Source organism: Hakea prostrata, chromosome 3, assembly GCF_041222555.1.
Source record: "Hakea prostrata isolate BN-2017 chromosome 3, UWA_Hpros_2, whole genome shotgun sequence".
NCBI classification, from domain to species: Eukaryota; Viridiplantae; Streptophyta; class Magnoliopsida; order Proteales; family Proteaceae; genus Hakea; species Hakea prostrata.
The window spans coordinates 25,572,360-25,596,842 of NC_142602.1; the positions used below are offsets into that span (position 1 = coordinate 25,572,360).

The 24,483-nt window shown below is 38.7% G+C and overlaps 1 protein-coding gene across 1 annotated transcript; it reads right to left on the reverse strand.

Moving 5' to 3' along the window:
- Positions 1-2: 2 nt before the first annotated feature.
- LOC149021879 (transducin family protein / WD-40 repeat family protein) lies at positions 3-23,524 on the reverse strand. The gene is made up of 13 exons (XM_089150057.1): positions 23,286-23,524; positions 20,807-21,113; positions 20,429-20,644; positions 19,203-20,306; positions 18,528-18,650; positions 11,545-11,726; positions 11,203-11,434; positions 10,865-11,074; positions 3,127-3,255; positions 2,306-2,374; positions 1,918-2,040; positions 801-851; positions 3-690 (listed from the first exon to the last, which is right to left on the reverse strand). Exons 2-13 carry the CDS (start codon positions 21,038-21,040, stop codon positions 544-546), a joined length of 2,820 nt encoding a protein of 939 aa, XP_089006183.1. The 5' UTR covers positions 21,041-21,113; positions 23,286-23,524; the 3' UTR covers positions 3-543.
- Positions 23,525-24,483: the final 959 nt, after the last annotated feature.

The following is a 24,483-nucleotide window of genomic DNA, read 5'->3' on the forward strand; positions in this document are numbered from 1 at the left end:
TGTTCATGATCCAACTAGCCAGACTAAAATTCAGCTTTCCAATTAACAAAGATGCTGCTCATTACATTTGGTAATATAAATCAAACATTAAAAGAAACAACCTCACTGACATCGTATAATTTACAGTTGGGCGGCCAAGAGAATCAGAAGGATTACTAAGCCCTTCAAGCAATTGCTAACAAAAACAAAAACAATTCCTTTAATCTGGCAACAAACATTAGCTACTTAATTACCTACAGAAAGGAATCAAAATTTTCTGTAGTATTGGATAGCAGGATTTTCATTATAAGTTAACTTGTGACCTCCCATCAGCCATGAAGATGTTCACCTTTAACCTCCATTGGCTAACGTCTAAAGTTCCATTATGCATCAATCAATATTCCCCAGTCTGAACACAGAGATGCCAGATTCCATGATTGTGTCACTCATCTGGTCTCTGTTTGAGCCCTTAAACATTGAGGAACTGAATGATTTCCATGATTATGCTGTCAAATCTGACTCTACAAACTGGAAACTTGATGTCCTGCCATTTCCTTGGTCAGACTAGGTCCCAGCTCTAGTCTTCTGCTTCTTCTTTTTTCTCTTTTCTACTTTTGTCTCTCTTCCACGCTTTGAATTCTGTGAACGGATTTCAAGCAACTTGGTCTTTGCATCTCGGAAAGGGGCATCAGATTTCAAAGACATTAATTGCTGCAATACATAAAGGAACAGGAAGATCTAAGTCTGTGATTCTCTTTCATCATAAAACACAACTGCAGCACGTGCAAATGCAGAAACATGCGTGAACACGATTTCAGTACCTTCAGATGATCCATTGCTGCAAGGTTGAAACCAAGGGTGTCTTTGCATTCCTGGCAGGAGACAACGTGAAACGCTGATTAGGCAATGACTACAACACCAGATAAATATCTAATTTTATTTTGCCATCCGCATGCAGGGAGGAATAGCTGGGTATGGTTCTAGTAGGAAGTAAAATGGTTACTTGGCATTTTCATCAACACACAGATAGTGACGTGTATGACACAAGATTCAATTGATGGTTAAGGAATCATTCGTCACGTATCTAAAAATGAAAAGCAACCGGGGACATATTTTCAATTCACAACATCAAACAGTTAATCAACATATACCCTAACAAATATCATAACACGTTTATGCAATAAATGGGGCACAAATCGAGGATGAATCAACCATCATCACCATGAATCAGATGACGGCCAAAATCACCAAAGCAGCATATCTTGTGCAGTTTCAGATTTAAAATGTTGAAAAATTAAGTCAGTCTCAGCACAAACGTCTTCAACACCCCCTTCCCACCCTCCCCACCCCTTCCAAAAAAAAAAAGAGAAGAGGTACACCATCCATGAAAATGATGATGGATCACCCAAAAGCAAGGAAAGAAGGACCACCAGGAAATACGTACACAAAACCACTGGGGGGATGTGGTTGGGGGTGGGCTGTACAATTGAATTGAGACTGAAAAATTGTTGTCACTGACCACAACAGCCTATAGAAATAAAAACAAGAGACTGATAATCCAATTAATGACCCCACAACTTTGAGACATGGAGAAGACACCTTTCTTGACAAATACTACATTCAGGTGGAGTATCCAAATTCTAAATGACCAAACAGTAAAATGATGTGATAAGCAGTCCAAAACAACATGAAACCTGATACTCTTAAGAGCCTCAAGGATTAGTAATAAATTAATTAATTAATAATAATTTTAAAAAAAAAAAAAAAACCCTCATTCAACAAAACGGCAAACAGAATTTTCCAAAAGGAAACACAGAAAATTAAATGTTCAAGATCTCAGAAGCAGAAGCCCAAATTTCTTGAGTATGATGAACTCCATCATCAACATGTAGAATAGTGATCATACATTTATTACTCAAAACAAGGTCATAGATTTACCTTGATTTTAGGATAAAGAATGTCTTTAAGAATTGTCACGATAGGTTTGGAAGGAGGGGTAGTGACCAATTGATTATAATGTGTCTGCAAGAGCACTGTGGCAACCCGAGAAACAAGTTCAACCTGCATGCAGTCCAAAAATATTGTGAGTTACAGTGAACTCCAGTTCCCCAGACTGAGAAGGTCTGTTAATTTATGCTCCACATTTTCAGTTCAGGAAACAAATCAAAATCAACATCTGAGAATTGATAATCACAAATAGTAAAGATCCCAAATTCCCAACGTAAGCACTACTGCACTGCATCTGGGGTGAACATCAATGTGATACATACATCTTTTCATGTATCATGTATCTAAGTTCACATTTCTTACATATACAAAGGCTAACCTTATCAGGAATATAAGCCCAATCCTTCAAGTAAGACATAAGCTTCAAGGCATCAGAGAACGGCACAGACTGCCAAAAGAAAAGCTTTTAGTTAGTATCGATGCACCTCAATGCTATCAATTATCTGAAGCCACTACTGTTCGCATCAATCAAGGTATAAAAGTAGAATAACAAAGTACCGGAAAGAAAAACAGCAGTGACCTTTTGAAATGCAATGTCAATTTTCTTACAAGCAGAGAAATGAATACTTATATACCAAGGCTTTTAACCTACTAACAAGTAACAACCTGGTACTTCTTTTGAAAGTGAACACCATCAGTAATTTGATAGTGGAAACAGATGCAAGTAATGGTTATGAACACTCTATAGAATGGGACTGATGACCATATCCAGAACGATAGACAATCAATAACAACTTCAGAGGATGCAAAAATTAGGAACAGAAATCCAAAACAGACAATATACTGCAGTACAAAACTAGGGTGAAATGCAATGAGGCATTGTTTTAGCTGAAAACTGGACCTTACTGGTGAGTTATTTCCAGAATATGAAATCTATACTCGGATTCATATAGAAAGAAACCCAATCAAACAGGAAGCAACTGCACAGGAACTTCATTGGAGCATTGAGGTCAAGAATGCTTGCATAATTAGTTCCCCATTGGTAAAGCTTATACAGTTGTAAGTTTCCTATGATTTCATAATGTATTGGGTGGCTGAGGCCCTTTACCTCGTAAGATGAATCTTAAAAGTTATTCTATCTCAACAGATACAATTACTAATTTATCAAAGTGAAAAAAGAGGGAGGGGTACCATACATACCAGTAATGTCTGCTCCAGCTCACTGATGTGAACCTTAGAAAGAGCATGGAGGACATAATCAGATGGAGAAACCCCCTGCATCATTATATTTGGTTGGAAGGTAGTTACTCTTCCACTAGCATTGTCCTCCTGAAATTGATAGTGACAATCAGAGCATTAGGGAATAGGAAGTATTTTTATTTTTTATTTTTCTATAATGTACTCCTGAAATTAAAAAGGCATCTTTCTTTTGGATATATAATGTAGTGTATTTCTTTACAATAATCAACAAAGTAGGCAGAGAAGTAGAGAAAAATGCATCCAGGCTGCATTAATCTCCATGTCTTTCAATTAAAACCTACCATAAATTAAAAGAGAGAGAATTGAAAAATATAGCATACTTTAAGGTCCATTGAGTGATTAGGCTCACTGTCACCAATCCCAATGAAGACAAACAAACGCAAAACGAGTAACCCTTGTTACTTGACATCAATAAAAGAACCCTATCAACTCATAACAAGAATAGATGGGGAAACCAGTAAAGAAGACAATGATGAAGACTAACCCACTCCAGCAGAGAATACTTTCTGCAAGAAAACTTTCCTTCCATTTTCTGGTCATTGAATGCCAAAGACTCAAGAGGTTCAAGGAGACGCAAAATGCAAACCATAATCAGTGGGGATTGTTTATGAGATCCTTTTTCTTACTGATAATATAAAATAAGGTTCAAAAACCCTTCTTGTACAGCCTTCTCAAATCTCAACCAGGTCAAGTTTCTCAAGATCTCAACAAATTTTTGCATTTTTTTCCCCATCCCAAAATGATGTTTTACTGGGAAAACAGCCATAAGTTGCTCTGAAAATTTAAGGGAATCTTGTTTAAGGCTTAACAGACTTATTTTAGTATTCATGCTAAAAAGCCTACTACTGCATTTTTGGTATTTCCAGCTTAGGTTAGCAGTAAAGGGTGAACTTGAAACTGCCTATTTTACAAATTATTTGATTGCTATGAGAATTAATAGTCAATGAAAAATAAAAACAAAGTTTCTATTACAAATCACAACACAATAAAGAGCTCACAATGCATATTACATAGGCAGCAAAACCAAGTGGAGTATACAAGTCATAGAAGCCTTACTACCCTAATCCAACAATACAATACTTGAGTATGTTCATGCCTGGTAAGGAAGTTGAAATTCTCGTAATATTCAATCTCAAGGGGATTCTAGGATATTTCAAAATCTCAGCCTAGTTGTTTGCAACTGTGAATTTTTCTGTGTTTTGTATGTCACCTTGTCTCAATATGGTTGAGATTCTCGAGTTTTTTGAGATGTGGCCATTTTTCATTATACTCAAGAACCCAAAGGAAGAACAAATGCAGGAATACATTGCTAAAATTGTCCCAGCAGATGATTTTGGTGGTTCAAAACCCTTGGAGAACAGCTAATATTTTGGATTTCACTAAGCTAGCAATGCCAATCAGACCAAAAATTTATAAATCAAGCAACCTATAATTTACAAATTGTAAAACAAGCATACAAGTACCCTATGTGGAGTAGCCAAAAAAAGCCAGCCAAAATTGAGTTACTATGTCAGAGTATAGGAAAGCCAAGTCTCCCAACAACCGTCTCTCATTTTTCCAATTTATTGACATCCATGAGAGTCCACCTTGAAGACCATTTTTCATTTTTCTCCTTTTCTTGGATAAATAACCAATAAACAAAAAAGATAATACCACTATGTTTCATTCATGATGGAAATAGAGATGAATAAGAGTATTCTCTTAAGTTAACTATTCCCTATTCCACTCATAAGCCATGTAACTACGTAAGATGGCAAAACAAACAACTCCACAACAGCCCTAAACACACTAACCAATAGATCAAGCGGCCATGAAGAAAATCAAGGTTAAACCTGTGACTTCACCATCACCAAATTATGGATTACAAAGATGTTCTAACAAAATGTTCTTCCTTCTTTTCAATCATAGGCATTTTATATCTTTGCATGTTCAAACCATTGTTTTATTTTACTAATTTATTGTATTTTGAGTCAATATCAAGGACACCCCAAAAACTTGTCCCTTGCCACCCGAGAAAACTGCTATTGGATGTCACTGGATGTTTGTAGTGAAAGTAACAAGTAAGCCCTGATGGTACTCTTACTAAACTTGTGAGTTGCGGTGAAGGGATATCCTCAAATATATGGTGTGGACTATTTGGATACCTTCTTACTTGTGGAGAAGCTCACTTCTATCCAAATTTTGATTTCCTTAGCTGCTACCCATCATTGGCCTGTGTTTCAGCTAGATGTGAAGAATAATTTCCTCAATTGGGATCTCCATGAGGAAGTCTATATGGAGTAACCTCCAGGGTTTGTTGCTCAATAGGAGAATGGTACAGTGTGTCACTTGAAGAAGTCAAAGTATGGGTTGAAATAGTCACCACGTGCATGGTTTGGCCGGTTCACTTCAATTGTGGCAGATATTGGTTTGACACAATGTGAAAATGATCACTCAATGTTCTTCCATCAATCTATGACAACGAGGATATTTCTAGTTGTGCATGTGGACGACATTATTATTATTGGAGATGATATAGCCGGTATTGAAGCACTAAAGACCTATTTGTAAGAACAAATTCAGACTAAAGACTTTGGGAAGGTTCAAGTATTTCTTCAATCCAGGAATGGGATCTTTGTATCCCAACGTGAACATGTGTTTGAGTTACTATCTGAAATAGGGATGCATGGTTTAAAGCCTTTGGATACACCCAATAGATCCAAATATAGAACTTATGCCTGAAATGGAGAAGCTCTTGATGATCTAGAGAAGCATCAAAGATTGGTTGGAAAACTAAACTACTTGGTTGTGACTCAACTTGATATTGCCCTTCTGATCAATGTCGTGAATCAGTTTCTGTCTAATCCTTGGACCACTCATCGGATGCGGTTCTACAAATATTAAGGTATCTTAAGAAAGTTCGGATGTGGGTTCATCTACACAAATCATGGCCACAGGAAAATTGAGCTCCGGTTGGAAAACTAAACTACTTGGTGTGACCAACTGATAGCCCTTCTGACAATGTCGGAACGTTTCGTCTAACCTTGGACCACTCATCGGGCGGCTACAAATATTAAGGTACTTGGTTCGGATGCGGGTTCACTCACAAATCTGGCCCGGGAAATTGAGCTCCCGATGCAAGCCAGTTCACCAATGGATAAGAGATCTACCACAACCTATTGTACCTTGGTTGGAGGGAACCTTGTGTCTTCAACGAGTGAGAAGCAGATAATGGTTTCTCAATCCATTTAGGAGTCAGAATATCGAGTTGTAGCAATTGTCACTTGTGAGCTGTTGTGGATTAAGCAATTTCTATGGGAGCTTGGCTTTGATCAAAAGTCACCAATGTCTCTGTGGTGTGATGATCAGGCTGCTATCATAAAGCATCAAATCCTATGTCTAATGTGTACAAAGCACATTGAAGTAGACTGCCACTTTGTCCATGAGAAGCTGTGACAAGGGCTGATCTCCACTAATCATGTCCAAACTAGAGAACAGCTGATAAGAGTGAATGATATTTGTAACAAGCTGGGAATGTTTAGTGATAAGAAGGGTAAAGACCTTGATATTAAGAGAGAATTTCTAGGGTTGAGGAACCTAGCTGGGAGAGCTGAACTACCTTTTATCCCCCTTTTGATTTTGTAAGTTGTTTCACTGCTGTCACTCTTGTTCGAGTTCCCCTAAAGCTACAATTGTTTTGATGCTACTGATGCTTTGAAGAAGACCTTCAATAACTAACCGTTCTCTCCAAAACTGAAGCTCATTCTACTGGGTAGCTTGGTCGGCATCACCCCAGCTTCTATTTTGGTGTGACCACCCTCATATCTTCCAAACCAACTGGATTTGATGGAGAATTGCTAAGTTAACCACTATAAAAGCTTCATTCTTAACCAGGCTAATCATATTTCTTAGCACTGATTTGTTTCAGACACAAACGCTAAGTTACTAATTTCTGTCCCCACTTCTAATTCTCTGTTTCATGGGTCGTTTGGGCCTAAGCTGATCATAGCTCTTTGCTTTACATTAAAAGGAGCTACTTTTACTGCATCAATTTCCCATCACAAGTCAGAAGCCCAAAAAACTGACCATGGGCCTCCACATTCACGCATTTCATCACTCTTGATCTGCACTACACAGTAAAGCGAAGGCACTTCACTCTGATCACATTCCTCACATACTTATTTCCCTCCTCTCAAGCCTGGGTTAATCATGTCACCTCTGATATTCTCTCTCTTTCTTTGTGTTTTTAAGATCCCTTGACCCCTTGTGATCCGGTCCCTCTCTCTTCTGGCCCCTATTCTATTTACAAGTATTTTTGTTGTTTCCAATATCATTCTAAATGACACCTAGAATCTGTAGTTCTTTTGTTTTTCCCCCATTTTGAAACTTCTCTGCCGTCTGTGTTGAGAGATCCTACTCCAAGCCAAGCTCAATAGCTTCCAATGCACCTGGTTTTCCATTCAGCCAGTATGAATTGCACAAAAAAAATGACACTTCAGGTTTTGAAAATAATCAGTCAAGGGCAATAGGACAATTTCACATTGGTCTATGGGTGCTTAGCAAATAGAAAATAAGAAATTATCACCTAACAGAAAATACTAAATGAAGTGGACTAGGATGTAATTTCATACAATGACGGGGTGTCTGATAATTTTGTATTTTCATGGGGTGTATGTTCTTTAGTGCCAAGTCTTTGGCGTGTCTCTTGACTCACTGACGTTAACTCCTTTACCTTGTTCGGCATGGAGGAACTGTATATCCCGTTAAATCTCTTATCCAGGAGGAAATCTATGTGCGACTCTGCAATAATACATCCTCCAACCCCACCCCTACCCTCTCCCCAAGTCCAAACTAAATGTCTGGATATATAATATAAATATAAATATACATACAAACATAACAATAGATAACCATACCACCATAAGGAAGCATGTATAGATGCATAAAAACTATTTTGGGACCTTCCTAACTATTATCACACAAAAAATTGTCAATGATCAAGACACAGATGACATTCTTTTCTCTTGGAGCTAAGAATGGGAAGCTTGATGGAGTTTTCTTTCCCACCAATAACTGCCATTTAAATCCAAAAGTTTTGTAGAAGACTGCTAAAATTTTTGTTTCAAAGACTTGGGTTACGGTGCAGAGAGAAACTATCTCCATAAGTTCCAGTGGAGAGAACCCAAAACACCAACTTTTTATTGTTCATCCGCAGGATCTATTCTCTAAAAGAACTCAGTTATTAAAGCCACAAACAGAAGTATCTTCCAGATCCTATAAATGTAACAATCAACAGAGATGTACAGCACCAAGCCTACCATACATATCCATAAAATTAAAATTCAATAACTTATTAGGCATTAAAAGATTCTCCAACCCCACAGATGAGCATTCAAACATCTGGCTCTAGTACTTCTCACTATCATTTCCTTAGGCTGCGTTTGTTTGCTGGAATAAAGATGGGGTGGGAAAATTCTTGAAAAAAGCAAACTTTTTCTACTTTTCCTAAAAGTGTATATTGTTTGGTTGCTAGGGGTGGGAAAGTGAGAGACAAGCTTCCTTGAACCAAGGAAACTTGTCTAGTGAGATGGCAGCCCAACTTTCCCACCCCAAGGCTTTTTAAAACCCCACAGATTTGGTGGGATTTTGTGGAAAAGTTTGAAAAAGTCAAAAGTGGGACCCACCACTATCACTTTTCCACAAAACCCTTTCCTTTCCTTCTCCCTCACTCCACTACACATGGGGCCCACATGTTTTTTTCCCCACCCCACCTTTGCAAACAAACGCAGCCTTAAGGTGCGACAAGGTATCTGCATCCACAGATTCAGGCACTACTGCCTCCCAAATCCCAATAAAAATTCCAATATCAACTTAGCATGTCACTGTTCATCTGCAAATCAATTACTCCTCATTATCGAGGAAATTTTCCAGGCATACGAGTAGAAGCAGTTAATCAGAACAACCCCATGATGCCAAAGAATAGGGGTGCAAGTTTGGCTCCCCGACACGACCGAGCCTAAGCCCGCCTTGGGCTAAAGATTTTGGCCCTAGGGCGGGTTAGGGCTAAAATATTTTGGCCCTGAACTAGGGCTAAGGGCGGGCGTGGGATTACTCTCTGGCTTGCCTAGCCCATCGCAGCTCGTCCTTGATTTTGGCCCTAATCTTGGCCCTGATTTTGACCCTGATTCTAGCCCTGATTTTGACCTTGATCTTGGCCCTGATCTTGGCCCTAATTATGGCTCTGATTCTGACCCTGATCTTGGCCCTAATCTTGGCCTTGATTTAGGCCCATGATTTTGGCAATAATTTGAGTCTGGACCCTCCACCCATATGGAGAGGAATTAATTATAATCCACATGGGTGAATATTTGACACATGTCAAATTTTAAAAACATGATCATGTTCTAAAAAATTAGTAAAAATAAATTATATCTTCATTACCAATGTAGTAAGCATCCACCTGATTTTGGGTCGATCCCGACCCTAATTTTAGCTCTAGTCTTAATGTTAATTTGACCCTGATCATGTATTACATTTTTACCCTAATCTTCACATTAATATTGATATAACTATAAGTCTCGACTTTGACCTTTAGTCATTTTGATCATATTAGACTATGAGTTCACTTTTTATATTATTTTTAAGATAATTTTTATTTTTCGAACTAAGTCATTTTTAGTTCCAAAAAATCATTGATTTTTTTTTTGGACTAAGGAGAGATAATATATTATAAATAATAAAAGCTAGTATATAGAGAATTAATATCTAACAAATCAACACCCCAACTTCTCATCATGAATATTGGCATCTTTCTTTTGCCTCCAATGTGATATTTCAGAAGGGGGGAAAAAAACCTTATTAAGGATAGATAGCTATGTTTGTAACTAAAATATAATTTTCTTTAACTACAAAAAAAATATCAATACTAAATTATCATTGATTTACTTGTTAACAAAGTTTTGAATATGATTTTTTTTTTTTTTTTGAATAAGGATATATCAATGGGAGGGGTTTTCAATTTCCATCACCAAAGTAATGGGAGAGGTATTCAATTTCCATCATCAAAGCAATGAGAGACTTTCAGAGATCAATATAGAATTATAGAGTATGAATTTATTTAAGTTTAAATCAACACTATCAACTTATTGACTATTTTATCATTTTGTATGAGCTTGAATCATCTTATATTTCTATGAATTTTATTTTTAGTTTACTTAAGATACTTTTATTTTTATTATTATGTATTATTTTTATGAATATACATTTGATATTTTAGGTCCAAGGATAAGACCAACTAGGGCCAAGATAGGGTCAATCAGGGCCAGGGACAGGGACCAATCAGGCAATCAGGGCCAGGGCCAACCCATCTCGACCCGGCCCAATTAGGGCGAGAAAGGGCTTGGCTTGGCCCTGTAGGACTTAGGGCCAGGGACAATAATCCTTGGCCCTGAACTAAGGTCAGAGCAGGAATGGGCTCAGATTAGAACATATAGGGCTGGGCTTGGGATAGTGAAAGCCCGGCCCAATTGCAGCCCTACCAAAGAAACTTGCAATGAGAGCCTAATCTTCTTATATTTTGCTTAGATTACATTAAGCAGAACAACAGATGATGCACACTTTTTTCATATATTACTTGTCAAAAAAGTAAAGCTAGAAAGGTTGATCAAGATACGAAACAGACAACAAAAATCTTACATACCATGTGCTGAGCTATCCGCTTTGATTCTTCCTCCGCCATGTCTAATGCATCAATAATTTTGTCAGTCGCAGTGAGGGTTTCTTGAGTGTGCTTCCCTGCCAGCCCTACAGCTCCCTCCTCTGGAAGTTCTTCCTTGAGTGCGTACTTACTTTCAATTGAATTATCAATGTCGGCCTCAAACATTTCTTCCAATCTTTTTTCCTTTTCTTCCTGCATATCGAAAAAATTGCATCCCACAGTGATCAACAGTAATTTAGTTCCACATCCTGAGACAAATACAGATCTATCCGGACAGAAGGCAATAGATCAGCATTGCAAAAGATACAAAACTGCATTACCTCAATGAAAAAGGATTCTTCAGAACGATCCCAACGGCGTATTGATCGGTCATGAGAACCTGTGATGACAAAATTCCCATGGCTGCTGATTGTGAGACACCACACTTCAGCATGATGCCCCTCAATGGTTAAAAGCAACTCAAATTTGTCAGCATCCCAATACTTTACAAGGCGATCTTTCCCAACACTAAACATATAATGTGTATTGCGGACAAATTGCACTGCCATAACACTGAAATTGAACAAAGTTTATCAGAATCCAGCATCAGTTCCTCTTTATCAACAATACATCATAGAGCACTTTTTCATACCCATAAAAAAATTTGTGAAAAAAAAAAGTACCTGTCAGCATGGGCAAAAATTGATCTGTGACAATCACCGAAGTCCAATCCCCATATTTTTAAATTCTTGTCTGCAGAACCACTGACTATGAGATCTCCATCCGATGAAATGTCCATGCACAATACAGGAAGCTTGTGACCATACAATGTTAGAAAAAGTTTCAGCGAATCCAAAAAGAAAACCTGCAAGGCATTTGTATAGATAGTTTCAGTAAGGTCACCAATAGCCCTAGCATTTTGTGTTAAGGGGTTTGCCCATCCACTACATTGAGCTATTCCCCCAAAAAACACACAAATAAAAAGGGAGGATGGTAATATTTACATAGATTCAGATTCACAAGTTCCATGTGGAAATTTTAATGAAAAAGTCTCGTACTGAGCAGCCCCAAAATGAACGGAAAAAATAATGTTCATTAAAATATCAAGAAAAAGTTGTACAGTTAGAAAACACTCAATTATAGAATTTAGAGCCTTAGTCACTGTTATCAATAACAACAGCCAGAATAGCACTACATGGAGTTGATACAATTATCCAAACTCCCATTTTAGATAATATGTTTATACATTTTCACTACTGTGTCCCTTAAGTTTCGGGCCAGATATGACTACTTGAAAACTAACGGGACAAGCATATCTGATTTCGGCCACCTAATTGTTGGAACCCAAAATTTTACGGTTACATGTAGGATCGAAACCAAAATTTCATGGTTTGAGGTCTTGCAAGCTCTCAATAATTTGTAAGGTCGAGATAAGATGGCCTGCAAAACCCAAGAAGTTCTAAATCTCAGCCGAGATCTCAGTTTGACTGGGATCTAGTCGAGTTGACCCTTTGAATAACACCCTCTAATCAGGTCGAGATGAGATCTCGCCTCTTCACCCCTGCTTGTTGTTCTTCCATCTTTGATCAGATTTTTCGTTGGAAATTACTCAGATCCTCCCCTACAATGCATCAACACTCCATTTAGGTCATCTAGAACAAGAAATCAACAAGGATCAAGTGATTTTGAAGCCATTCTTCAAGGAAGGTACTTTTTTCCCCTAATTTCATTTTGTTTAAATAATATATTCTACATTAGGTGTTTGTATGTGAACTAAATGCATGTGAATCTCATTGCAAGTTCATGGAACCAAACTTATTTTTCTGTTTTAATTTATTTTGGGAATTTTGGAACTAAAAAAACATATTTTGTAAGGAATTAAAATTAACATAGTCATTGATTTCATTTCACTCTTGCACTCTTGTGGTGTAACTTATATAAGTACGCCAATGTTGTACTATCATAATGTGAACATAATCATTTCACTTTAAAACTTTATTATTTCACTTATATCAAAGAACGATTGTATATTTCATGTTTTGTAAGTCTGGATGTTCATCCATTCAACATTTCCATTTCAACGTTAGGGACTTAGGGTTGAGTTGAAACTAATATATACACTTGTTCTCTCATAACTTTAAGGCCACCACCTAGAAGGCCTCAATTAGGCTAAATACCAAATTTCAGCCTAACCTGAGCCCTACCAAGAAGGGCCCTCGAGTACACTTAAGTTGAGCAGGATTTTTTTCCCAAGCTTGGACGAGATCTCAGTTTTTTGGCTAGCCAAGATCTTAAACCATGACACATATTGATACAGTTTAAGAACCATGAGACTATTTAAAATCTTGTATTTAGGACCAAAAAAGCTTCCCCGCACTTATGAGCTGTCACGGGAGTTTTACAGAGTAGATCAGAAGAGTCTTCCTTTAACCCAATACTTTGCTGACTTCAACCTGATGCATGAGGAACTCAATTCCATACTTACTATCAGTACTGAAGTTACTCAGATGCAGAGCCAGCATGAGCAACTTGTTTTTATGAGCTTTTTAGGAGGACTTGTGATGTGAACCAGGATCTAGGAATTCACTGAATGATGTAAAGCCCAGTTTCCGAGCTCAATCGAGGCTCCTCTTCCTGAGAATCATCAGTCTTCTGTGGCTGTAATACCCTATGGTTGACAGATTTTTGCTCAATATTAAAGGTGCTATGGTTAGGTACGGCCACAGCCAGGATTAGGGGTTTGAGGAATTACGTCTTAGAACCTTGCTGTCCTGTAATTTCAGAACTGGCTTTCAAGTTTAGGTTTTGGGCTTGTAGGGTTTATAGGGTTTGGATTAGGCTAGGGTTATGGTTGAGTGTTCCAGGAATAATAGTAATGCTAATTCTAAGGGTTTAAGATTGGATTAATTGGTTACAGAGTTGTAGGGGTTTGAAGTTTTAGTGTTAGGGTTTCTTAATGAAAAAGATAAGTTACAGAAAATCTAAGGTTTTGAGGGAAAGAGAGGGGCTGTTATTTAGGGTTGAAGGTAGGGGATAGGGAGGGTGTCTAAATCCTAAGGGGGGAGGGCCTAGGTTAAGGGATTAAGGGAATCTAGAGTTTAGAGTGTGGCTGCAATTCTGAGTTTTATGAAATCTTGAAGAAGAACAAAAAAGAAAGGGGAAGGGGCTGGGGATGTTATCCTAGGCCTGGGAAGAGAGGGGGTTAGCAGTTTATTGCTGGGGTAGGGGAATAGAGGATGCCGCCCGGTTTGGGAGGGGGTGAAGGAGTCCTGCAGTGGGGGAGGTGGCTGTAACTAAGAATTAGAGTTAGGGAGGGGTAAGGGAGGGCTGCGGATGAGAGGGAGAAGAATGATGGGGCTGGGTTTGGGGTGGGGGCTTGTACTTACTTGAAGATGGCTTTGGACTTTCATTTCACAAACTCTGAAAAAATCTTCTCTCTAGGCTGTGGCAAGTTCCCCCTTAAGTGACCCATGACTCCAATCTCTCAGCTCCTTCAATTCTCAATTTCGTTAATCATAATCTGCTTTGTTACATTGCAAAGAGGCTTCTTATTTATAGCCTTTAAAAGGAACTCACTCTAGGACTCTATTTTAGAAGACAAATCAAACTAAAACTCTGACCTGACTAAAAACTCTTACTCATACAAGGACTATCATATCTCACTCTAGAAGGATCCAAATTAGAAACTAACATTAGACATGGAATTGCCCCATGTCTCCTCCATCTGAACCTATTGCTTTGATTGCCCTTCGAAAAGGCACTCAGAGTTGTGTTCAGTATCCAATTTCTAATTCTGCTTCGTATTGCAAGCTTTATCTACCTTCATTCTTGTTTATCTATGATAGGCCCCTCATATCTCATGTGTATTCTCGCAAGCACAAGAAGAAAGCTGGATTTGGCGAACAGCAGCTAGGGAAAGCAATCAGATATGGTCCTGAGAAGGAGTTTGCTGAATAGAGAATGCAATCAAATCTGATATTGAGAAGAAGGTTGTTGAATAGAGAATGATTTGCAGAAAATTGCAGAATATATACTACTAAATAAGAGGGATTTGGGGTCAGGCAGAATATTGCAGAATATTTACTATTGAATAAGAGAGATTTGGGGACAGGCCGAATATTGCAGAATATTTACTACTGAATGAGAGAAATTTGGGGACAGATTTGTCAAGTGGTTAATTTAGGGTACTATCTAGTATAAGTATTGGGGAGGGTAATAGGTTAGAGTAGCTTTTGCTGTAAGGGAATATTGGGGTGAGGGCTATTGCTCTCAGGTAGCTGTAGGTACACCTACTATTGGTAATAGACTTTTATTGAATATTGAACAAGAAACAGAGCACACTACCAGCAGTAGGTGTACTACAGCTACCCGAGAGCAATAGCCCTCACCCAATATTCCCTTACATCAAAAGCTACTCTAACCTATTACCCTCCCCAATACTTATACCAGATAGGTACCCTAAATTAACCACTTGACAAATCTATACCCAAATCTCTCTCATTCAGTGTAAATAGGTCCGCGTAAATATTCTGTCTTATTCCGAATTTCTGCAATATTCTCGCAAAATCTTGTAGCGGCGCGGCCCGCATGCGAATCCCCGCCCGCCCGGGGCCCGCCCCGCTCCTGATTTCACCCCCCCCCCCCCCCGGGGGGGCCCCGGGGCCCCCCGGGGCGGCGGGGGGGGGGGGGGGGGGGGGGGGGGGGCCCCCCCCCCCCCCGGGGCGGGGGGGGGGGGGCGGGGGGGGGGGGGCCGCCATCTTCCTTCTTGTGGATCATCCCGTGGTCGAGTTGACCCCCTACGGAATCTTGATAGGGCATTGATCGATCCAACCCAAAACGGATATGACAGTAACTGCCCCACCTCGAAGAGATGGAAGGGCGGGTTTCCAAATTCATGGCTCATTCGCAATATTCTCTCTGTCCCCAAATCCCTCTTATTCAATAGTAAATATCTGCAATTTTCTGCAAATCATTCTCTATTCAGCAACCTCCTTCTCAGGACCAGATCTGATTGCTTTCTCTATTCAGCAAACTCCTTCTCAGGACCATATCTGATTGCTTTCCCTAGCTGCTGTTGCAAAATCCAGCTTTCTTCTTGTGCTTGCGAGAATACACACGAGATATGAGGGGCCTATCAATCTACCATCCAAAACCACCATAATCCAAAGATTGATTCAAAAGCCTTGCCCAATACTAAGGGGATAGCAACTATGACTGAGGAGTTGTCCATTTTACATGACAACTATACTTGAGATCTAGCTAGCCTTGCTTGTTTGAAGGCCAGACTCATGGCTAAGGATATGGCCAGATCTAAGGTGTAGATTACTTAGATACTTGCAAGCTTTATCTACCTTCATCTTGCTTATCTACCATTCAAAACCACCCTATTCCAAAGACTATTTCAGAAGCCTTGCCCAATCCTGAGTGGATGGCAGCTATGGCTGAGAAGTTGTTTGTTTATATGACAACCATACTTGGGATCTAGCTAGCCTTGCTTGTTTGGTATGGCCAGATCTAACCTGTAGATTTTTTAGATACTTTTTCTCCTAGACTCCTATTACTAAACTTACTTCTAGGTCTTGATTGGGCTGCTACCTTTAATTGGCCATGTATCAACCTGGTGCAGATAATGCTCTCCTCAATAGGGATCTCCATGAGGAAGTTTATATAGAGCAACCTCCAAGAGTTTGTTGCTCAGAGGAAGAGTGGTATGGTTTGGAGACTCAAGAAGTCGTCATATGGGCTAAAGCAATCACCTTAAGTATGATATGGTTGTTTCACATGCAACTTCAACTTGTCAATACCAACATAGTCGTCTCTACTAACAATATCATCCAAATAAACAAGAAAAAAATTCTGAATTAGAATGGCAGGAAAAAATGCAAATGGTCGGTTTACTTCTTCTATGATTCACTAATTGACTATAGGTCGACTCATTACAAAGGTGACCTTTTAGTGTTTTTCAGCCATTCTAATGCTAAAAAAAATTTGTTTCTTTTCTGTTGGTATTGACAAGTTGAAACTATATTGTGAAAAAGGTTCAGACTAAATACTTGGGAAGACTCAAATACATTATGGGTGTAGCAGTTGCTAAATGGAAGAAAAGGATTTTCTCATCACAAAGCAGTATGCAATTGTTTTGTAATGTAAGACTAGGATGCTTAGTTCTAAACCTTTAAATTCTCCTATGGATCCAGACGTGAGCTTATGCTAGACAAAAGAAATATTTTGTTGATCTAAGGAGGTACTAAAGTCTTTAGTAAATTGAACCATCTTACGGTGACTCAACTTGACATTGCCTTCCCTAGCACTGTTTTAAGTCAATTTCTATCTACTCTCCAAACATCTCATTTAGATGACGTTGTGCGAGTATTGATGTATCTCAAGAAATCTACTAGTTAGATTTAGGCAACAGGAGAATTGAAGGTTTTTCTGATGCAGATTTGACATGAACACCAGTTTCATAGAAGATTAAGCACTTGTAATTTGATTGGTGATAACCTTGTGTCTTAAAAGAGTACGAAGCAAATAGTTGTTGCTTGATCAAGTGCAAAGTCAAGGTACAGAGCTATGGCACACGTCACTTGTGAGTTAATGTGGATTAGGCACCTGTTGAACAAGCTTGGCTTTTGTGATGATCATTTATAACAAGATGGTGTGATATTCAGGTTGCTATTCACAAACCAACAAATCATGTACTTCATGGACGTATGGAGCACATTGAAGTTGACTACCATTTGTTTGTGTAAAGCTACACCAAAACACTGCTCTCCCCAAGACATGTCCATGCTAGAAAACAATTGGCTGATTTGCCCAACAAACCCTTAGGGGCTGCTAGAGTTGATTATATTTGTAAAAACTGAGCATGCTCAACATCTATGCTCCAGCTTGAAGGGAATCTTAGAATAAGTATTTGTGGGCAAAAAGGGAAGAAAAAGAGGGTCTCGACTAGCGCTACTTGAGACTAGGTTTTGGGGTTGTCCACAATCTTTTTGGTCCTAGTCTGTTTCCTATTTGAATGTAACACCTGCAGGACTTCTATAAGAATAAGATATGATGTTAGAGAGACTCACAAGCTAATGTGAGGTCTCCTTCACTGTTAGCAACCTCGGCTCTCCACCTCCTTTCTTCTTTTTTACCTTTTCTATTTAGACTCCACAAATCTCTGGAGAATGACTGGAGAGAGGCTTCACTCTACATCTATTGAATCATAGCATTCCAGTGCAGCAGGTTCTGTTACCAGATTAGAAGAAGCTGATAAATATAGGAAGGGGAAAAGGGGGATGAGAAGGGAAGAAATACACCTGGCAAATTGTGACTACATTTGGATACCACAAGGTTAAATTTTTCTTTCTTTTTTTCTTTTTTTCTTTTTTATTTATTTATTTATTTATTTTTAAAGCTTTCTTTAGGTCAAGGATATAAAGAAAATAATCATAGAGTCACATTTAACCGCACGAGGTTATAAAGATGGCAAGCCTCCCTTCCTCCATCGTGCCAGAAAATTTAGATAATCAAATAACTCAGATGCAACAAAAGAGTGGCAGGCCATTTATCAGTAAAAGGTAACTTTATTACCCAAAAAGTGGGAAAGAAAACAACATAAACAAAACAAAAGAAAGAAGAAATACAAGAGTCCAAGTTCACCTATACTCTTCTAACTTACCTTGACAGTGCAATCTAACAGCGCAACAGCAACGAATTTTGCATCAGGGCTAACAGCAACCACAAGAACATCATCCTTCATATTCAAAGTCCTTGTGTTGGTCACAGTGAGGTGCTTAGAGTCCTGTTGGACAGATGAAAGGGGAATTTAGATATGTTAAACATGGGAACCCATATCATGACATCAAGAGACACAAATAAAGTATCATAAAAACTAATCCAGAGATTAAATTAGAAATGGTAAACAGATCTTTCAAATATTACTAACTTACTACATTCAAAATTTACTGTATAGAGTTCCACCTTTAAATAAAACACACCAAATTGAAGTGAAATAAAATTTACAAAAGGCAACACGAGACAAGTCGTGGCAGAGCTAATTGAGATTGTCCACAAGCATAGGTCAATTAATGTGCCAGCAATGGGTAATTCATTACAGTCAAAGATACTAAAACAAGATGGAAAACGAAAGGGAAGCCAAGTTTTAGTGATGTCAAACAAAGAATTAATTTCATTCTTAGCGGTAGAATTACAAGCTTTGCTATCATTGCACTAGGCTATGAAGATAAGAAGGTTCAATTTCTGTATCAGGCTATCACCCAAGTAATAACAATAAACAACAAATTTCAAGCAAAACTAACACATAAATAGGAGGGAGAAAGGCAAAAAGACACACTTGACCAGGCTTCTGCAAGAGTTGATACTCCCAGAACTTAACATCATGATCTGCACTTCCAGTCACAAAACCACTTTCATCTGGAATCATGGCAATTGACCGCACTGAGCCACCATGTGCCTCCACCACTTCCATGCAAGTACCACTCCCAATATGTAGGACTTCTAATGTTCCACTTTTGGTTCCAACAAGTGCATAACGGTCACCAGGAACAAATGAGCCACACAAACCATACCCAGAATCAATAGTTCGAAGACATGAACCAGTACTTGGATTCCAAATCTTAACAGCATTGTGACTAGTTGACATCAAGAGGGTGTTATCTGAGCTAAGAGTGACACTTCTAACATCAGAACGGTGCCCTGGAAGTTCAATAGCAAGCTTTTCACTTGTTGTATTGCTTTCAATGGAATAAACCTCTAACATATTATTATTCAACGATAATGCCAGAGAGGCCAGTGAACCCTTTGGCGTGACTGGAGAAAAAGAAATTGAACAGATCTTTTTGCTAGCACGCAATGTTTGAAGAAGCTTAAATACGTCAGAAACAATGATGACATCTCCTAGTCCAGGATTTGAGTTTCCATTTTCAGTTACTTCTTCAGCCCCCTTTTGCAACTTCTTCTCCCTCTTCCGGTGAAGTCTCCTTTTAGCTTTACGTTTAGATTCAGCATCATCCAATACTTGAAATATCTCAACAATCTTCCCAGCCACTTGGCAAGCAAGAAGATTTCCAGAATTGTTGAACCTCACAGTGGCAACCCTATCCTTGCTCTGCCTTCGGATTTCACCAAACAGCTTCAAGATTTCCCACTTGTTCCGAGCATAGTCTCCACTGCTCACAGTTTCAGTTCCCTCTGAATTAGAAGAATGTACAGTGTCCACTGATTCATTGCATACTGTGTAGAACCGCAGTTCTGGGTCTGCAGATCCAGTGACCAAGTATCTCTCTTCAGTATCAACATCAATGGACCAGATTTCACTGTGATGACCACTGATTATTTGCATGCAATACTGAGTGTCAAGATCCCACACTCTTAAAAATTTGTCCTTGGAAGAACTAACAAGTTTTTTACCAGAATCCAAGAAAACAAGGTCAGTCACCTGGAGGCATGTAAAGTGAGTAGATGAAAGAATCAGAAAAAAAAAATGATTTGGAATTTAATCAAGCATTTATGACAATGTTCAACTCCAAGCACATAAATATAAGGTTTAAAAATTATGACCTGATCCCTGTGGCCACGAAGACGGAAAAGTCCAGTTTCGCCAACCGCATCCCATAGGATAATGTCATTATCTTTGCTTCCAGAAGCGAGATAGGAACCAAGCTTATTGTAACGAAGTGCAGTAACAGCACCTTTATGGCCATTCAAGGTAGTTTCACAAATTCCTTTAATGATATCCCAAATCCTTACGCTCCCATCCGCATAACCACTCGCTATCTACCAAAAATAATAGAACAACCAAAGAAAAATCAATCCTTCTTTTAAACTATGGAAAGTATTGAACTAGATGGAATAAACAGTCCATAAAGCAGCAGCAACGGAAAAAAAACTTCAGAATTAAATCAATACATGAACATGAAAAGAAATTGTTTTACTCACCAAAGAAGAAGGGGAGCAACAAATGGAAGTGACGGCTAGGGAAGGACCACGGGATGATTCAGCAGGGGCAAGGGCTTTGGAGCAGGTACCTTGTCTGACATTCCAAACACCAAGCTTCTCAAGCACAGGCGCGAGAAGGTTCTTTCCGGTGCTGTCGTAAGTGATGTTGGAATCTACCGAGACTATAACACCAAATACCTCTGCAGGCTTGTATCTGAGGTACGACTTCACCATTTTTTGTGTACAGTAGAGCTATGGCATTAGGGTTACAAACTCACGACGGTTGAGTAGTTATTGCTACAAGGACCTGCAAGCATCTCAACTATCAACTCTACGTTACAATAAAACTACCGATAACAAAACAACGCCCCTAATCCAATCTTCGGCGGACTTCTAGCTGCTGTTACATTTAGGGGTTGTATGGCAATGATTCTGTGCCAAAATTCCCAATTCGGCAAAGAATCCACTTTTTATGTTTTTGTGCCGAATTGGGCAAATTTGAAACAGAATCTGTACTAAAATCTTGTATGGTTGGACACAAATGGGCACGTTTCTCTGGCAAAACTAGCACAGAATATTGTATGGAATGTACAAAGTTAGGGTATAAAATGGGCATCTAACTATTAACATAGTAAAGTTTAGTTTGGAAGCTAATCAAATAAGCATTTTCTTTATGGTCCAAATATCTTCCACGCTGATCTAGTTTCAGTCCAAATACACATCATCATCATGCAATGAAATAAATATACACAAGATTGATCAAACGTCAAATCTTATCTTGAAAATAGTAGGACGTCTGGAAATACAAGATGAAAAATGAAACATGGGGTCTTTAGACTCATACATGAATATCTGGACCACACACTTACAATATACATATACAACTTATATCTGGTTTGAGCATGGTCAGGAGCTGTTTTTCTTTCCTAGGGGCAGGGGTTTTTAGTTCAAGATCTGACACCCACTTGTTAACAAAGCGGATGACTCTATTAGGATCTGGTTCAGCTTTATTAAATAGCAACTCATTGCATAAAATCCAAATAGCATAATAAGTTATCATGATAATTGAAAGAAGAAAAAAAACATCGCAACATAGGTTTCCCCAATCTGGATTAATGGTAGTAAAATGAATAGCATACAAGAACCAAACTAGTTTGGTTGAAAGAGTCAATGCATAGGCCTCGTGGTCCAGCAACCCAGATCTGTTTAGTCCACTCGCAATGTTCCTCAAGCTTGTGTTTACAACATCCACAACAGCTCAAGGGAAAGACAGTCTAATTTCTACTAGAACAGAATTGACTTTTGAATATGACATTTGGGCATTGTTCATTACAGAGGTGAGCTTAGACTTTTGAGTATCAATTTTCTTTTCTTAAGGTTGAACTTTTTGAAAGATAACTTGATTGAAGCTGGAAGACTGTTTGGAGGAATATTTCCAAAGATATTAGGAAAATCAAATTGCCATAACTCAGCCAACCCCAATATTTAAAGGTCACAACAATTGGAAGACTTGGACCAATTGCTTTCTGTTCGAACGCAGCCAGGCTTCTTTCTAGTTAAACCTGCAGTCCAACTTTGCAATTATGGTCCTAAGTCTTAACACATCATTTGTGTTCAAGAGAGAGATTCAGGTTTTAAGAATGTCAGGGTTGTATTTGGATTAGTATAGAATTATTGGCTTCAAACTGCATTCTAGACTCATAATCTATTTCAGTAATGCATTTTAATCACAGCCCAAATTTCTGTATTGAAACCATAACAATGCAACTGATGGGAATCCATACAAAAGGTGGTTGGAGTTGTATTTGTCTCTTAACAATCAGCTTATCATTGTTCAAATGAATATTGGTCTTGCAGGGTATTCTTTTCTTTGCTAGAATGATATTCAGTCTGAGCTTAGTTTATCTTTCTTCAAATTTTTTAGGTGAAATTTTTTTCAACTTTGAATTAAGAAAGATGGATAAGAACTGTACTTCACAAGCTTGCTCTTAGCACTAGGCATATCTACCTTTCCTAGGTACAAAAGAGAATACATACCAATACAGTCACACAGAGACAAAGACAGGGAGAGAGTGTAAATAAATAATATCCAGAAACAGAAACTGAAGATGGCCTTATCTGGGCAAAATTGGAGGTTACACTAGCTCAATAGTTGGGCTGGCACAGCAGAGTCATACACACCAATGGTTCATACCTTTGATGGAAAATTATGCATCTCTATAATACACATACAACCCAAAAGAAACCCCTCATAGAAAAAAAAACCAAATTGGGGTTTATATAGCTGCAGCATATACTGTTCAGTTGGAAAAGAGCCCTTCATTCAGAACTATTTATCATACGTATGAAAAAAGAAGAAATTTAGAAATTTATATACGTAAACAGTTTAAATCACCTCATAAATTTCACGACCAAGTAAATTTATATACGGTTCATTCGTTGGCCTTTCTGTGAAGAAACTGGAGATTTAAGAACATACCTGGTGACAGCGGTAGTATACCACAGAAGAAGAAGAAGATGATGAGTGTCGGTTGCAGAGATAGTCTGCTACCAACTTGAGCAAGATGAGAGAAACGAGGTGAGAGACCTTGAGAGCAGAATCCACAACCAAAAGCTCTTCGGTAACCTTGCTCGCTCGAACTACAGAGCAGAATCCACAACCAGAGGTCAAATGGGCTCCTCTTCACGCGAAATCGGTGTGCCCGACTTGATGCTCTTCTTCAAGTCCAATCAGGCAGGGGGGGATTCCAGCACCCAGATGAGCAGAGAGACGAGAGAGAGCAGAGAGAGACGAGACAGTTGAGAGAGTTGAGAGAGACGAGAGAGATGGTCGCAGATTAGGGCCGCGAGAGATGAGAGAGTTGAGAGAGACCATAGAGATGAGAGAAACCAGAGAGCGTCGAGAGAGCTGAAAGACTTGAGAGAGACGAGAATCGTTACCATACACTGCAAGGAGAAAGAAGAGCTGAAACCATACTAAGTTAAAAAGCCTAGGTTTTAGGCTCACGTCTCACGAGTTGAAACGTTAATTTTTTTTTTTAAATCCAACGTATTAAAATACATATTGTACGCGTTTTATACGACTACGGAGTGTATTATCAATAGCATAATTAAAGCATATTCTTTTTATTTTATTTTATTTTCATTTTTTGAATTGGAGGTTTTTATATATGGGGATGGTAATGAGAATATTTTTGCCGCATAATGGGTGCAAACTCAGGACTTCATGTGGGAGGTTAGACTTTTAATCACTTTACTAACCCACAAGTGGTAAAGAAGAATATGTATAAGAAGAGAATTTGAAAACAAACCACAAACCAAAATAATCGATAGAAGTGCATAAACAAAAGGATTGAGTAATGATTCAAACTAAGATAGAGAAAGAGAGAGAAGGGGAGGCATAACTCTCACCTCTTTTACCTCTCAAATTGAAGTCGAAATTGAAAACCCTAGTAAGCGAGGAAAAGAGTCAAAAACAAAGGAGGAGAAGAAAGGAGAGAGAAGAAGAGAGTGAATGAGCATTAAAGGCAGAAAGGAGCAGCCACGTTCTAGTCTCAAAGGGGGAGGACTAGAGAGGAGAGCCACCTTAATAGTAGCAACGAAGCATCGGGAAACAAATAAGTGACGGCTGTTGTAGCCGTCGGATCTATTGAATCGAAATTTTGCCTCTATTTCCC

Bases quoted from the DNA above. Each gene is read 5' to 3' on its own strand.
- LOC149021879 (XM_089150057.1), bottom strand. From the start codon at position 21,040: ATGGTGAAGTCGTACCTCAGATACAAGCCTGCAGAGGTATTTGGTGTT. The intron at 11,727-18,527 runs GTAAGTTAGAAG...AATGCCTTGCAG, and splicing joins TGTTAGATTGCACTGTCAAG to GTTTTCTTTTTGGATTCGCT. The intron at 11,435-11,544 runs GTACTTTTTTTT...GTTCAATTTCAG, and splicing joins ATTTTTGCCCATGCTGACAG to TGTTATGGCAGTGCAATTTG.